This window comes from Apis dorsata, unplaced genomic scaffold, assembly GCF_000469605.1.
Source record: "Apis dorsata unplaced genomic scaffold, Apis dorsata 1.3 scaffold_74, whole genome shotgun sequence".
Classification (NCBI taxonomy): domain Eukaryota; kingdom Metazoa; phylum Arthropoda; class Insecta; order Hymenoptera; family Apidae; genus Apis; species Apis dorsata.
Window position 1 is genome coordinate 2,044,172 of NW_006263372.1, and position 13,356 is coordinate 2,057,527.

A 13,356-nucleotide genomic window follows, 5' to 3' on the forward strand; every position below is an offset into this window, starting at 1 on the left:
GGATAATTGGAGGTTCGAGAAGGAAATGATTAATCGATTAAGAAGAGAGGAAAAGATTGCGCAAATGGAATGAAAATTTTTAGTTCTAAGGGGAAAGATTTAAATGGAGATGAAAAGTAATGTAAATTGATTTAGAAAAATTTTTCAATTTCGTAACGTTGATACGAAAATTTATTTATTTGTATTATTCGAGTGTAAACTGTCTAAATTTAATCATTGTACAAATTAAAGGATTATTTTAAGAAATATTACGAAATATTTTTTTAAATAGTGAAAATTGTGAGAAATAGGAATTCTGTTTTTAATATCAGATAAATTTTCACGAGAATAAAAGTTAAAATATTATTTTAAAATTTCATAATCCTTCTAATGTATAAATTTTATTTATATATATTAATAATAGTATTAATTCCAATGATTAATCTTCTAAAATTTAACGATCTTTAACGAAATTATAATTGTACAATGATTAAAAAAATTAATCGATCGAACAAAACTTACCTCGTCCTTCCTCGATTATTCAGATCGGCAACGGTCTGCCCCGGAGTTTCCTCAAGCTCCTGGATCTGATGATGATGGCCCGTTTCGTGTCCATGCCCGAGTTTCCCATCGACGGACGTCGGCGAGGTGTCTGCATCTACTTGCGGACTATCAAATTTATCATTTTACAATCTCTTTCAATCGCGACGAGCAAAGAAAAAAAAAAAAAAAGGAAGCATTCGTATTTCACAGTTGGTAATAAAAATACGAATAAAGTAAACGTGGTGGATGTAATCGGGTGAAAGTTGTTATTCGATACATATTCAGGGGCATAAAGGAATTTTCTGCGCGATATAAACGCCCGTAAAACGTCATAAATCGCATCGAAGTGGTCAAGCGATACAATATCCCTTTCAAAAAACTTTTATTATCCTTTACGATTTCTATATATAATTTTTATACACTTCTGAATGCAGGTAATAATAGTAAACAAAAATTTTTTTTTCTTCCAAATTATATCTACTAAACGAATAAATACATTTGAAAAAAAAGAAGAAATAAAAAGGGACGATTGATTTTATCATTAATTCGACCTACCACGTTTACTAAATTCTCCGCTTAATTTTGGACGAAATTTCATTCATTTTAAATTTTTTCAGGGTATTAAGAAAATGAATAATAAAAAAAAAGGCTTTTGCACGTGACCCCCATGTGACCCAAGTTTTTGTGACGTTACTGAGCTCACGTTTCCATCATTCCTCCAAACGTATAAATTACTTTTACGCGACTCGAGATGATCGTATTCGCTATACTAATTTTTGAAAAGAAAAAGAAAAAAATAATAATCTGTCGTTCATCGTAAGCGCCATCGGGATCGTCCAACCCGAGAAAAATTACGTTTCGCGTAATAACAGGCTGACAAGGTATTATTTTATTTCGTTATGACGAGATACATTTATCTCGTTACGATGCGCAACACGCGATAATAATAATAACTAATGCCTTTCTTATATGATTTATGTCCGATACGATAATAACACAACTCGGGCTGTCGGCACGAGCGTTTACCTTGCTCGAGGAATACTAATGTTTTCTTTCGTGGGCCCGGTTTGGATACGTTGATTCGACATAAACTCGCGATAATATGTACGTTTCATCTTTTCGAACGTGTTTTATAATCATTTTCGAAGAAATTTCAAGTATTTTGCATATATATTCGTTTATTACAAAATTTCCCGCCAAAACCATGGAATCACAAACCAGAGTCACAATTTTAATTGATTCGTTCGAATTTCAACAAATTTCTAAATTTTATGTGGCAAAGTATATAATTACAATGTAATTTTTTTATTTGATTTTGATAAAGTCATTTAGTTTGATTAGGTTTTTTTAAAAAAGGATTATTTAAAATTATAACCTATATTATCACGATCATTCTTATTTAATTTTATTGTAACAAATAAAATAAAATTTTCCTTGTTCCTAAACACAATGATTCATTTTTAAAGGGAAAAATAATTCGAAAGAAAGCGTGATCAATGCTATCTAAGATGGGTGTTTACGAGTGAAAGCGTAAAGATAGGATCGAGGGAGATGGGAAGTGGCGATTACCATAATCGTAGCCTCACCTCAACGCATTCGTGTCACGACTTCGTTCCTCCTCCTCCTGTGGCTCCTGCTTCACTGCCATGTGGAGCAGAGGTGGCAACGGACACTTTATGTGCGATGTGTGATGCAGATGATGCTGCAAAGAGGCGCTGTCTGTGGGGCCACCGTCTATACCAGTAGATTGTGTGCGAGACACGATTTCCTCGGTCTGCATAGTGCCCCCTACAACATCAAAAAAGTAATTGATTAGAATCGAACGATTAATGAAATTAATCATAAGTAAAATAATGTTTAAAACGCAATGATTTTCGATATCTCATTGCTAATATTCTTCAAAAATATAAATAAAATAAATGCAAGGTTCTAATGATTCCTAGAACAACAAATATGATTGATTATGTTGGAATCGATGAATTATCATAATTACTAAAATAGTTTTTCAATTGATCAGAGAATCAAACTATTTAAATCAAATTAATTTTTTTTATGTTGCGCGAGAAGATGAAAAATTACTAGATTCTATAGATAATGTAAATTAATTATTTGATATCATTTATTCCATCATCGATCATTTGTTGAAATGAACACAAAATTTTGTGCCAAAAGTGCACAAAATTTATTACAAATTCACAGCCAGTTGGCCAGCCCGCAACATGCAACATCATAACATTCGCGCCAACGAATTTTAACTTTCCGTTTCGTCTCTAAATCATATGTATATAGATTCGTATTATCCGAAGTAAAGGTTATGCGTGGGCACCGCATTGACATTAGCGCCGCCACCATGCAACCTGAATATTGCGGAATATTCATAACCTTCTCTGTTTTAATGAAACAATGTCCGATTAACCATAAACGTTCGTCCAGTGTTTCCACGCGGTTTCTAATCGTAGAACACGCGTAATAGCCGTGAGAAATGGAAGAAACCAAACAAATGCCCACATGCAGATTGTCATCAGATTGTGCGGGAGAATTGCAGCATAGTTAGATTAGTCCTAACATGTGGGCGCGACGGCCAGTGTGTCCAAGGCTTCGAAATCGTATAAAAAGGGAAACGGACAGCTGCCGCGTATTACACGACTCGAAGATCGGCTTAGGAATGCTTTTCAACTCGCCTCTACACACCTGTCATGTATAATTTTCTCGTAATGCTCCTTTAAGCTCATCGAAACGTCGATCCGCCACGTATAAATATAGTATCATGGTTTACGCGTAATAATAAACGCAGAAATAGAAGGACATGGAAGATATTTGCGAAAACATTGTAAATTTGTGCGCGAGTGTCGGTAAAAAAGGGAAAAGAAAAATTTTGATTAAGGTGAAGGTAAAAAGGAAAGTTAGGTTAGGAAATTTCAATACATTACACATGAAAAATATCGTTTAATCTGCGAATATAAAAAAAGAAAAAGAAATTTTTTGGTTAAGAGTTTAGTTTTAAAATAGAAAATTTTATAAAGAGCATGAATTATTCGCAAGAAAAAGAAATCTTTTAGTCAGATGAAAGTAATAAATTTAAGATAAAAAAGAAGATGAAGATTATAGTTTTAAAGTGATTTTGAAGTTCCAATCGATGAAATTTTATTTATAAAATGATTCAACACGTATTAAAGATATAACGCGAGTAATTCAACTGCGTTTGAAACCTTCGTCGATCTCGCACATAACCTCAAACTTGAGCCGTCATCGATCTTCTGGCATCCCGCGCGTTTCAAAGCGGGATAAATTTAACGAAAGGAAATAATGATTAATTGATAACGGACGACTATCTGTAAAGCAAAGGGGAGACTACGTGTCGAGACTACCATTCGACCGTGGACGACGTTCAAACGAGATCGTCGCGACGAGACGATATCAAAGAAAGACGTAACTCTTGAACGGGAGCGGAAATGAGATGTGGAAAAAAAGAGAAGGAAATGGAAGAGAGAGAGAGAGAGAGAAAGAGAGTGTAAGCTGATGAAGGAGAGATGAAGAAGAGTATTGTAACATAGAGAGTTTGCAGCCACTGTCGGATAAAAATATTCACGCTCGAAAATAGAAACACGGACACGAGTACGATCCACCCAACACCCGCAATTGCTGGACCGTACTTGGCCTTAGTCGATCGGGTTTCACGAGTTGTACACCATCCATTTGTCGAGGTTAGGTGCAACAATGTTCGAATTGTGGAACCAGAGCCAAACATGGAACGTGAAATTTGAATACAGCGAATGTGAAACGGTCGAAGGAAATAAAAAGAGTTTCGAAAGAAATGAAATAAAATAAAAAAAAAAAGGTTATGTGATAAAAATTTTCATAATTTTTATACGTGCATGTTGCGATATTGTTCGTGTACGTAAAATTGGATAAATAAAGCGCGATTGGAGTAAAAAAAATTTGAAGGAGTTTGATGAACTAATATTTATGGTGACAAATTTTGGGAGAGAAAAATAATTAAATTTTGTTTATTTTTTACATTAATAGTGAAATTTTAACTTGTATCGTACAAGTTTTGTAACGTACGTGTAATTAATAGAATCAAAACAATTAAAATTTATTATTTCGTTTAAACATTCTAAATTTCGTGATCTACTCTATTCTCAGAGATTTTAGAATTTTCATGGTTTATTTATTTTTTACATGAAAGAATATTTTTGTATCGAGAATAATTGTGACAATGATCCTTCTAATCTAAAAACAAAAATAAATTCATTTACGTCAGCAATAAATCTTGTACCAAATATAAATTGTATATTTATGTCATCTTATATCACCTCTCCGTTATAAATAATACTTTCCGTTCTTTTCAGGCAAACAATTCATTTGACTCGTTTCAAATTCAATAATACTAAAAAAGAAGAAATAGATAAATTAAAACATTGTCTTTCAATAATTCACCTCCTTATAAATATTATGTAATGAAAATTGCAACGACCTTGATTCAAGAAATCGGAGATTTTAGCATCTTAAAGCAAAAGAATTATCCGATTCGAAGCTAGCAATTCCTTCGCGGCACGTGCAACAAAAGTTCTAATAACCCCGGACACGTGTCATTTAAAATTAAACGGTGCAGCGTCGCGCGAGTTAGATTAATCGAAGCGAAAGTCCCGCCTCGGCTTTTATCCACCCACATCGCCGACGACATAAAACGACGCCTAACACGAGCGAGAAGAAAATTCAATTCCAATCGATTTTATACAAGGTGTCAACACATTCGTGGAATACCTTTGAAGGATCAATTCGAAACGAACTACTTTTCTCGACTTGATGCAAATTTCAATATCCCTATACTTAATAAACGATCTCTGATCGCGTTTCGAAACTGTCTCACAAATACACATAGAAAAATTACGTGAAAAGATACGATTATTATTTTCCTAATGCAATAACATTTGTTTAAAATTCTCATCCGGGTGTAACACCTTACTTCGATACAATTATTCAAACAGGTTCGAGTATTAACACCCTGTATATATATATATATTCTAGCTTGGAAGGCTGGCTCGAGCGTAAAACGATCCCCAAACTCGACTCTCGCCGCTAAAACTCGGTCCAAAAACGGGAGCAATATAGCTTACCGGTGTATACGTGTGATGGTGTATTAATAACGGCGTGTGCGAGGGAGGTGGCCCGATTCATTGAAGACCAGTTATAGAATGATGCAGGCGGCCGCGTAACTACAATTTATTTTTTGGCTATTTTTAGCGGTTGGCGTAGCGCCACTATTTTCGGTTCTCTCAAATTTCTCACTCCATATTTGGGATTATGGATGACGGGGCCGAGCACCGCGGTGTATCTTTACGACTACGCCCGTTGAGACACTTTCGTGCTCTCTGCCTCGTGCTCCCCTAACTATCCATTTATGCCCAACCTGACTAAAACCAGCCGCGCCGGTTAACCCCGGGTGTGCTGCCTCTACAAGAATTTTCCCTTCCTCCAAAACCTCCAAGACAAATTGACACCCAATGTCCCATAGGACGATCGTGAAATTAATTATTGGCGCTAATTGGAGAACGACTCAATTTTATCTTCGATCGCAAAAGCTGTCCAATTTTTTGATTATCCAAGGTCGAATGGAAACGCAAAATGGAAACGTGATATTATCATTATTATTATTATTCTTTAACATGGAAAATGATATTGGATTGGAAGGAGTGATAATTCGACAATTGGTATAAGGACGAAGGAGAGAAGAGGTCAGAATCGCGTCCATGGGGGAAGCGTGTGCGTACGGGATTACGGGCAACAAGTGGACAAGACGGATTCGTGGCCGCACACGCGGCCGAGCATGCGTTTGGACTGTAATTGGCAGGGGCGCAAGTAGGTTAAAAACGGTAAGTCAGCAGCTGCAATGCTGAGGAATATGTCAAGGCGACGCGTTATCGAGGAGAGTAGCGATTTCTCGAGAAATCCATCCTCGATCTCGATCTCGATGGGTCGAGTCGTATTAAAAAATCGAGAGAGAAGGAGATAGAAAAATGAGTGAAATGAAAAATCGAAAAGGGTGCTCGGATGGACCGTGATCCACTGGCCCGGTTACACCATCGTAGATCAACTCACACAACTCGCACGCCGCCGCTTCTTCTATTCGTTCGAATTTACCTGTGACGGGAAACTTGCTTTCTGGCAACATGAAGGATCGTTCTTCCTTGCCGTAAATCGACAACAACAACGATGGGCGACGAACATTCGTACTCGAACAATCCCCGAATCTTTCTTCCTCCGACTCGATTCGACGAGGATAATAATGATGACGATGACGTTGACGATGATTGCGATGACGACGATCCACGTCACTGGTGAACAGGTATCCGTACAAGCACGTACTAAGGACGCGAACTAACTATCGGTGCGATGAACCCGGTGCGATCACGCGATCCTCGGACACTTGTTGTCTCGGCCGTCACGTTAAGTGTGTAGTGCCACTCGGGGAGGTTGGAAAAGCGGGGAAAAGCGAGCCGATCGGGTGGATGGGCTGGGTGCAAAATGGAGACGGTGGTCGAAGGAAGGAAGGTAAGTAAGAAGGCGGATAGAGGGCACGTGTCTGGGATGGGTGGTTATCCGCACGGGAACATCGATACTTAAAGAGGGAAGAAGAAGAAGAAGAGGAAGAGAGAGAGTAAAGCTAAAGAGTAGAGGGAAGGGAGAGAAAGAGAGAGAGAGAGAGAGAGAACGGAGCAGTCCGTTTTGAGGCAGTTTTGGCACTGTTACTAGCACGGCCGGCCAAGCACCAACCCCGAGCAGCGCCTCCACCTCCGCCCGAGAGGGGAAGGAGGGAGCGAGATGAGCAGAGGGACGGCAGAGGTCCTCCCCCCCTTCCTTGGGGGGAAGAGGAGGCGGGGGCGTATATTCTTGATTTGGGCGGTTGGAAATCTGAGATTGCTCCATATCGGGCTGTGCGGCGTGACCACGGAGGTGCTCTGTAATAGCAGACGTCTCTCAAACCTTCTCTCTCCGCAGCCTGCGCCTCTTTCCCCCTTCGATCTTCCTTTCATCGCGTGACTCGCTCTCTCTCTCTCTCTCTCTCGCTCCTTCTCCCGTCTTTTGCTGCTCACCTTTGTCTTGTCGCGCACTGTCGCGCGTTTAGACATTAGATTTGGATGATGGAATTATATATGATGGATCCTAATGTGATGATCGACGCGCAGACGCGCGGGTGCGATTTATTGTATCTCTTGATAGAGAAAAAGGTTAAATTGTTAATTGTTGATGTTTTTTTAATTATTTCTTCGACGATACGATTCCACGTTTCGAGGAATTTTAAAGGAGAAGAAAGAATAATTTTTAAATCGTTTAGATGAGATTAAAGAGATTTTTTTTTTTTTTTAGTTTAACTACTGAGAGAAAGGGTTAATTATCCGCTTCAAATTCACTTCTTCGAATCTTATAAAATCCACACACTCTCGTCCTCTATTTCCATCCCAATCGTAAAATACTGCTCTCCGTCTCTCTTTCTCCCATCTTCCTTCTTTTTTCTTGCATGGGTGTGGTCCAAATCCGATATTTTGGCACCAGTCACCCTTTCCCTTCTTTTTTTCTCTCTCCACTTCCTCTTCGCCCGCGATTTATAACATATATATATATATATCGTTTCTTTCGAACTTTTCTCCTCCCTAACCTCTCTCTCTCTCTCTCTCTCCCTTTTCAATTCGCGAACACGAGTGATGCGAAACGCGAGGGTATATTTAACCCCGTGAACCAGCGGGGAGGAATCGAGCCGCGTGCAACCGGTTCCTTCCTCTTTTTCAATCTCCTCTCGTTCCCTTTTTCCCCTGCCTCCCCCACTCCCCGCGTGACCCCTTGACTCGCAAGGTGCGCGACGAGTCGAAACCATTTGCTCGCCAATGATTAACGCGCTTGATTGAAACGGATCGATTAGCTCATGGATGAATAATTGCACTTGCTCGTTTGAAGGTGCATTAACGTGCATTAACCTTTGGAGAAGCGGAATGGCCCACACGTATGCCGCGTGCGAACTTGGAAAGTAGTAACGTGGAATCTGGAAATTGTTGAATCGTGATTTCGAAAAGGAAATGTTTAAATGTTGAATTCAAAGAGTTTAAGGAATTTAAAGGAGAATTATTCAAATTTGAAGAATTAAAAAAAAGAATGTCGTTCTTCAACCGTAGATGGTTCGTAAATATAATTAAACGAAAAATAATTAATTTCATTGAGATTCAATAATTTTTGAAAATTCACTTTGAAGTTGAGATAATATTTAAAAAGTAATAAAGGATTATTTACGTACATTTAATTGGGATGATAATTAGGCAAACATTGGAGGAAGGGAGGGAGTAGAGTGTCGTAGTATTTGCTCGAATTCCTGGCTTAAAAAGAAGTTAATCCAGAAATAGCGGAGGAACATTGTAACAGTTTGTTGGCTTGATCAGAAAATTACGTCGTTGCCGTGGCGGCTGTGCAACAACCGGATAAATGAGAGCAAAAAATCGGCCATCTTGAGTGCTGCCAACAGAACACCGACAATGTTAAATCGTCCGAAGAACACACAGGTTTTGCCTATGTGGGGTCGGGCTGTTTACGAAATGAACGAGAATCGAAAATAGTAGCTCCCAAAACTTGAATTATATCTGGAAACCTTATACCATTACCGCCTATAAAGCGCTGAAATAACACAAGATTTAATATTATAGTCGGGAACATTTGGTAACAAGTTTGTTCACTGCCGTTTTAAAATATTTGTTTGCCTCTTGTATCGGGTGATTTGATATGTCTTACAAAATAGATCCAGAAACGTTGCGGGAATATTCTTGGAAATGAAAGTTTGTCTGTGAAAATTGATAAACTTATAAATTAGTTTGATTTTTCTTCCATTCAAAATTTAATCAATATTCGAAAAAGAATATTTGCAAATTGTTTTGCTTTCGAAAGAATCATAATGATATAATTATTGATATAAATAAAATTAAATGTATCGTGGAATCGATTCGAATAAGTAAATTTCCTAAGGTAGAAATAAATTCGATTATGCAATAATAGAACCATTTTAGAATCCAAGCGGGGATCAGCCCTGGTCTGCAATAACAAGATAAGCTAACAATAGATATCCACGAATCGAGACATTTTTAAACAACTCGTAAGCCAAGAACGATTCCAGATAAATAACGGTTAAACGATTCTTAGTTAGTAGCGGAAAGGAAAGCTTCTCTTTCTCTAAAACAATACATAAGCTAACAATAGGTATCAGAGGAATTATATTATTGGAATCTTTGAACAAACGAAGACTGATTGATTTTATGTTTAAATAAATCAGATTCGAGTGGTAGTCAAAATTTATACGATCATTCTAAAATTTACATTGTATTCGAAAAAACGATAGTTAATTAAAAAGAAAGTTTTGAAAAAAAAACATCGACTCAACATTTGGCTAAAATTAATTAATTCGATATATTCAAATTTTCATGTAAAAAAAAATTCCTATTAAATTCAACATAAGTATGCAATATAAGAAAATCAAAGAGATCATAGCGATATTTAATTTACATTTACAAATTCCTTAAGCGATCAACGAACCGTGTTACACTAGCGCCCTCTTTTATTCGTTATTTCAGCTCACAAGGGAACAACTACACCACGACTGTATCACGACTATATCTCGTCTGCTCGCACGTATGCAACGACTAATGCCTGCGTGTTTAACTATGCCTTACCACCAATGTCGCAAGAAACGCTGTTGCAGCACAATGAGACGTCTTTAAGCTGGATAGCGACCAGCTCCAATTATCCGTTTAACTGGTTGATATGTAGCACGGACAGGGGTTACGTATGCACCGGTAACGAGTTCTGTACGTGGCGAGTTTTGAAGAAAATAGAAATATATTACGGTAGAAGGAACAGAGGAAACATGTAATGTAAATCTTGGAGTTAATGTTCCTGAAACTTGGCCTGGAAGGTGGAAGGATAGCTGTGATCGAATTAAGGAGAAATGTTATTTGCAAGAAAATATATATGTATATATATATATGTAATGGAAAATTGTATATGCAAAATGATCCAATTAAGTGTGAAAATAGCGAGGAATTTCAAGTGGAATTTATATCTAAATACTTGATATTTTTATGTCTAGTTGAAGTCTTGCGTTTAATTAAGTTTCTGATGTTTGCAGATTAAAAAGATTAAGAAATATAATAATAATAGGTGTTAGAAAAAAGTTAATTTTTTTCTTAAAAATTTCATCGAAAAAAATGTTATTTCATCTTGTATTATATTCTTGTTATTACTATCTTACGATCTTAATTAATAGTACAACAATTTTCCTTGCTCATCTTATCTATCTATCTAAGAGGAATTACTCGTTCGCCATAAACGAAGGAAGAAAAAGTAGGAACAGAGGCGCGCCACGCGTTTGCAATTTTTCGCGCGAATTCCATGATGATTACACAGCTGCACTTAAGAATCCAATATGGCAACATTTATCTCACAAACGCAAAATCGTTACTTAACATATTTTTCGTGACCAAATGAGATCGATTACTTAATCTTTTTCTCGTTAATTAACTTACCCTGTAATATCATTAAGTCAGAGAAACTATAAAAATAATACAAAATAAAAAATTGGAATTAACCGAGAAATAATCGATTCCAAAGTTCAACGATTTGATCTTTTTCAAAGATGATGAAATATCAACTTGTATATCATAAAATTATAGAATAATAATTTTAAAAATCTATACATTTATATAGTTATGATGTAATATTAGTATTTATAAGACAGATGACATTTATTTACCATGTATTGGCAGCATTATATACGTTCGAAAACGTCATAAAATATGTTGCATTATATGTCCAATCATATACAAGAGAACTTACTTATATGAATATATTACCATATATTTAAGACCAACATTTATGTCGCGTCCACATTGACTAGAAATATTCCCTAATGAAAGCAACTTTTCATCCACATTGAACAACTCACAAGTGGTTATATCACAACCACATTGAGTAGAAATACTTGCAATCTGCATATAATAAAAAAACTTTATGTTCCACCTCAGCATTTCTGCTACGATACAAAAACCACAAGCTAGTTAACCATTCCTAAATGCACTGGTATGTTGACAAGGCAGATTCACTGAAATTTTATTTATCAGAAACTAATTAAGTTTAATTAGGTTAAATGGAATGTCTACTTCAAGCAGTAGACCAAAAACCAATATAAATTTTATGATCTATTTCTGTGCATACTTGTTCGATTGTAAATGCAAACACACTCTTACCGTTTCATGAAATTTATTACCGAACTAGTTTTTACATCTTTTTATATCTCGTCAAAGAATATACGACTTCTTATTTACTTTTCTTTATTCTTTCTCACTCTCGTTTAAGAGTAAATGTGATAATGTTAACAATTCTCAGAACTATATCAGAATTATTTTTCTAATTAATAGACAGTATCTTCGTATACATTTTTGTACTTGATCGCAGAATTAATATTCTTAACTATTGGTTTCCATTTCATCATCAAAGTTAGGTTATGTTGCGCACGATTAACAAATATGTACTACTTAGATCTCTTGAAAATATCGTATGTTGTTAATTATGATTCATAAGCTATCTTAAACTGTAGATCTCTCACTAATAACAATTGATTAATAATAATTAATAATAATACAGTATCGATTCGTTCATACGCACAAAAATCATTATAAAGAAATGAACTTTCGATTCTTCTTCGTTTTCACAATCCTCATTAAATAAAATAAAACTCGAATTTCGTATCGTCTAACAATTATTTACTTATAACAGATCTTTATAACGAATAAATGTTACAATAATTAATATTCGCCTGCGAAAGCGCATATTCCACGGTCGAACTCGCTATTTCTCGACATAACGCGCTATCTAGTGGGTTAATGAGCCTTGAAACCTTCACAAGATCTCGGCTTTCCCACACCGTGCCACCGGACGTCGCGCAATCTCTTCTCTTCTCAGTCACGTCCGTCCATCCGCGACGTCCATCTGTTAATGCATGCGATTTATTACGCGCTCTGCTATCAAGCGTTCATCAACTGACGTCGCGTACGATCGTTTAGGGAGGAAATTCTGTCTGCTATGTTACGTGGATTATCCAGTATGATAGTTGATTGGATAAGTATTGGGAATTGAAAGTTTCATTTATGAAATTATTTTAAAATTACGTATAATAGTAAAATTGTATAAAAGTACTTATTGCACATTAATATTTTGTATATAATTTTATTAAATTATTTTATTAAATTCTCGTAATAATTGAATAATTTTTACCATTGTTTTACACGATTAAAATCAAAATTATGGATGTAAAATAATTTTACATAAAAATAATTAACATGAGGTAATCAAAAATATTTTGTTATTGCTTTTTTTATGAAAAAAAAAGAAAAAGTACAAAAAGAATAAAAGTAATAGTAATTTAAAAGATTAACGATGATGATATGACCTGTATTAATAAAAATAATGATACATTTCAACATAGACATGTATACATCGCTTAGAAGACAACAAATTTATAGCACGAATTTACTTTTAACGAGAAGATTTTGTAATTGCAATTAACGATGGATGTTAACAGTCACGGCAGGTTTGCCAAATGATTCGAATACCTACAAACATTTTCTAGTTGTGTCATACGGCTAACAGCTTGGAATATATTTTGTGTCTTATATCGATTGCATGAGCAATAAAAAAAAACATCTACGTACGTAGCTTTTCTTACATTATCTAGATAATATTACCGGAATAAAATTGGATCACGGATATTCTGTTTATAATTTGCATATATTTCAAAGA

The 13,356-nt window shown here is 35.9% G+C and overlaps 2 protein-coding genes across 3 annotated transcripts in view; one reads left to right on the top strand and one right to left on the bottom strand.

Annotated features, from left to right (window-relative positions):
* Nucleotides 1-6,797, bottom strand: part of LOC102676766 — a 10,221-nt gene extending 3,424 nt beyond the window's left edge. Inside the window, 3 exon segments of the mRNA XM_031507994.1 lie at nucleotides 502-648; nucleotides 2,109-2,310; nucleotides 6,667-6,797. Of these exon segments, the coding sequence (XP_031363854.1) occupies nucleotides 502-648; nucleotides 2,109-2,310; nucleotides 6,667-6,697 (380 nt within the window). The 5' untranslated portion in view covers nucleotides 6,698-6,797.
* LOC116184878 lies at nucleotides 6,279-10,769 on the top strand. Of its 2 annotated transcripts, none has more exons than XR_004149531.1 (2): nucleotides 6,279-6,398; nucleotides 10,134-10,769. XR_004149531.1 is itself a non-coding variant. In XM_031507995.1 (2 exons), the coding sequence occupies exons 1-2, from the start codon at nucleotides 7,035-7,037 to the stop codon at nucleotides 10,430-10,432; spliced, it is 342 nt and encodes a 113-aa protein (XP_031363855.1). In that variant the 5' UTR covers nucleotides 6,906-7,034; the 3' UTR covers nucleotides 10,433-10,751. The 2 variants fall into 2 exon arrangements, 1 of the variants encoding a protein (XP_031363855.1); XM_031507995.1 differs by lacking the exon at nucleotides 6,279-6,398 and adding an exon at nucleotides 6,906-7,077 and having other exon boundaries at nucleotides 10,134-10,751.
* The last annotated feature ends 2,587 nt before the right edge of the window (nucleotides 10,770-13,356 follow it).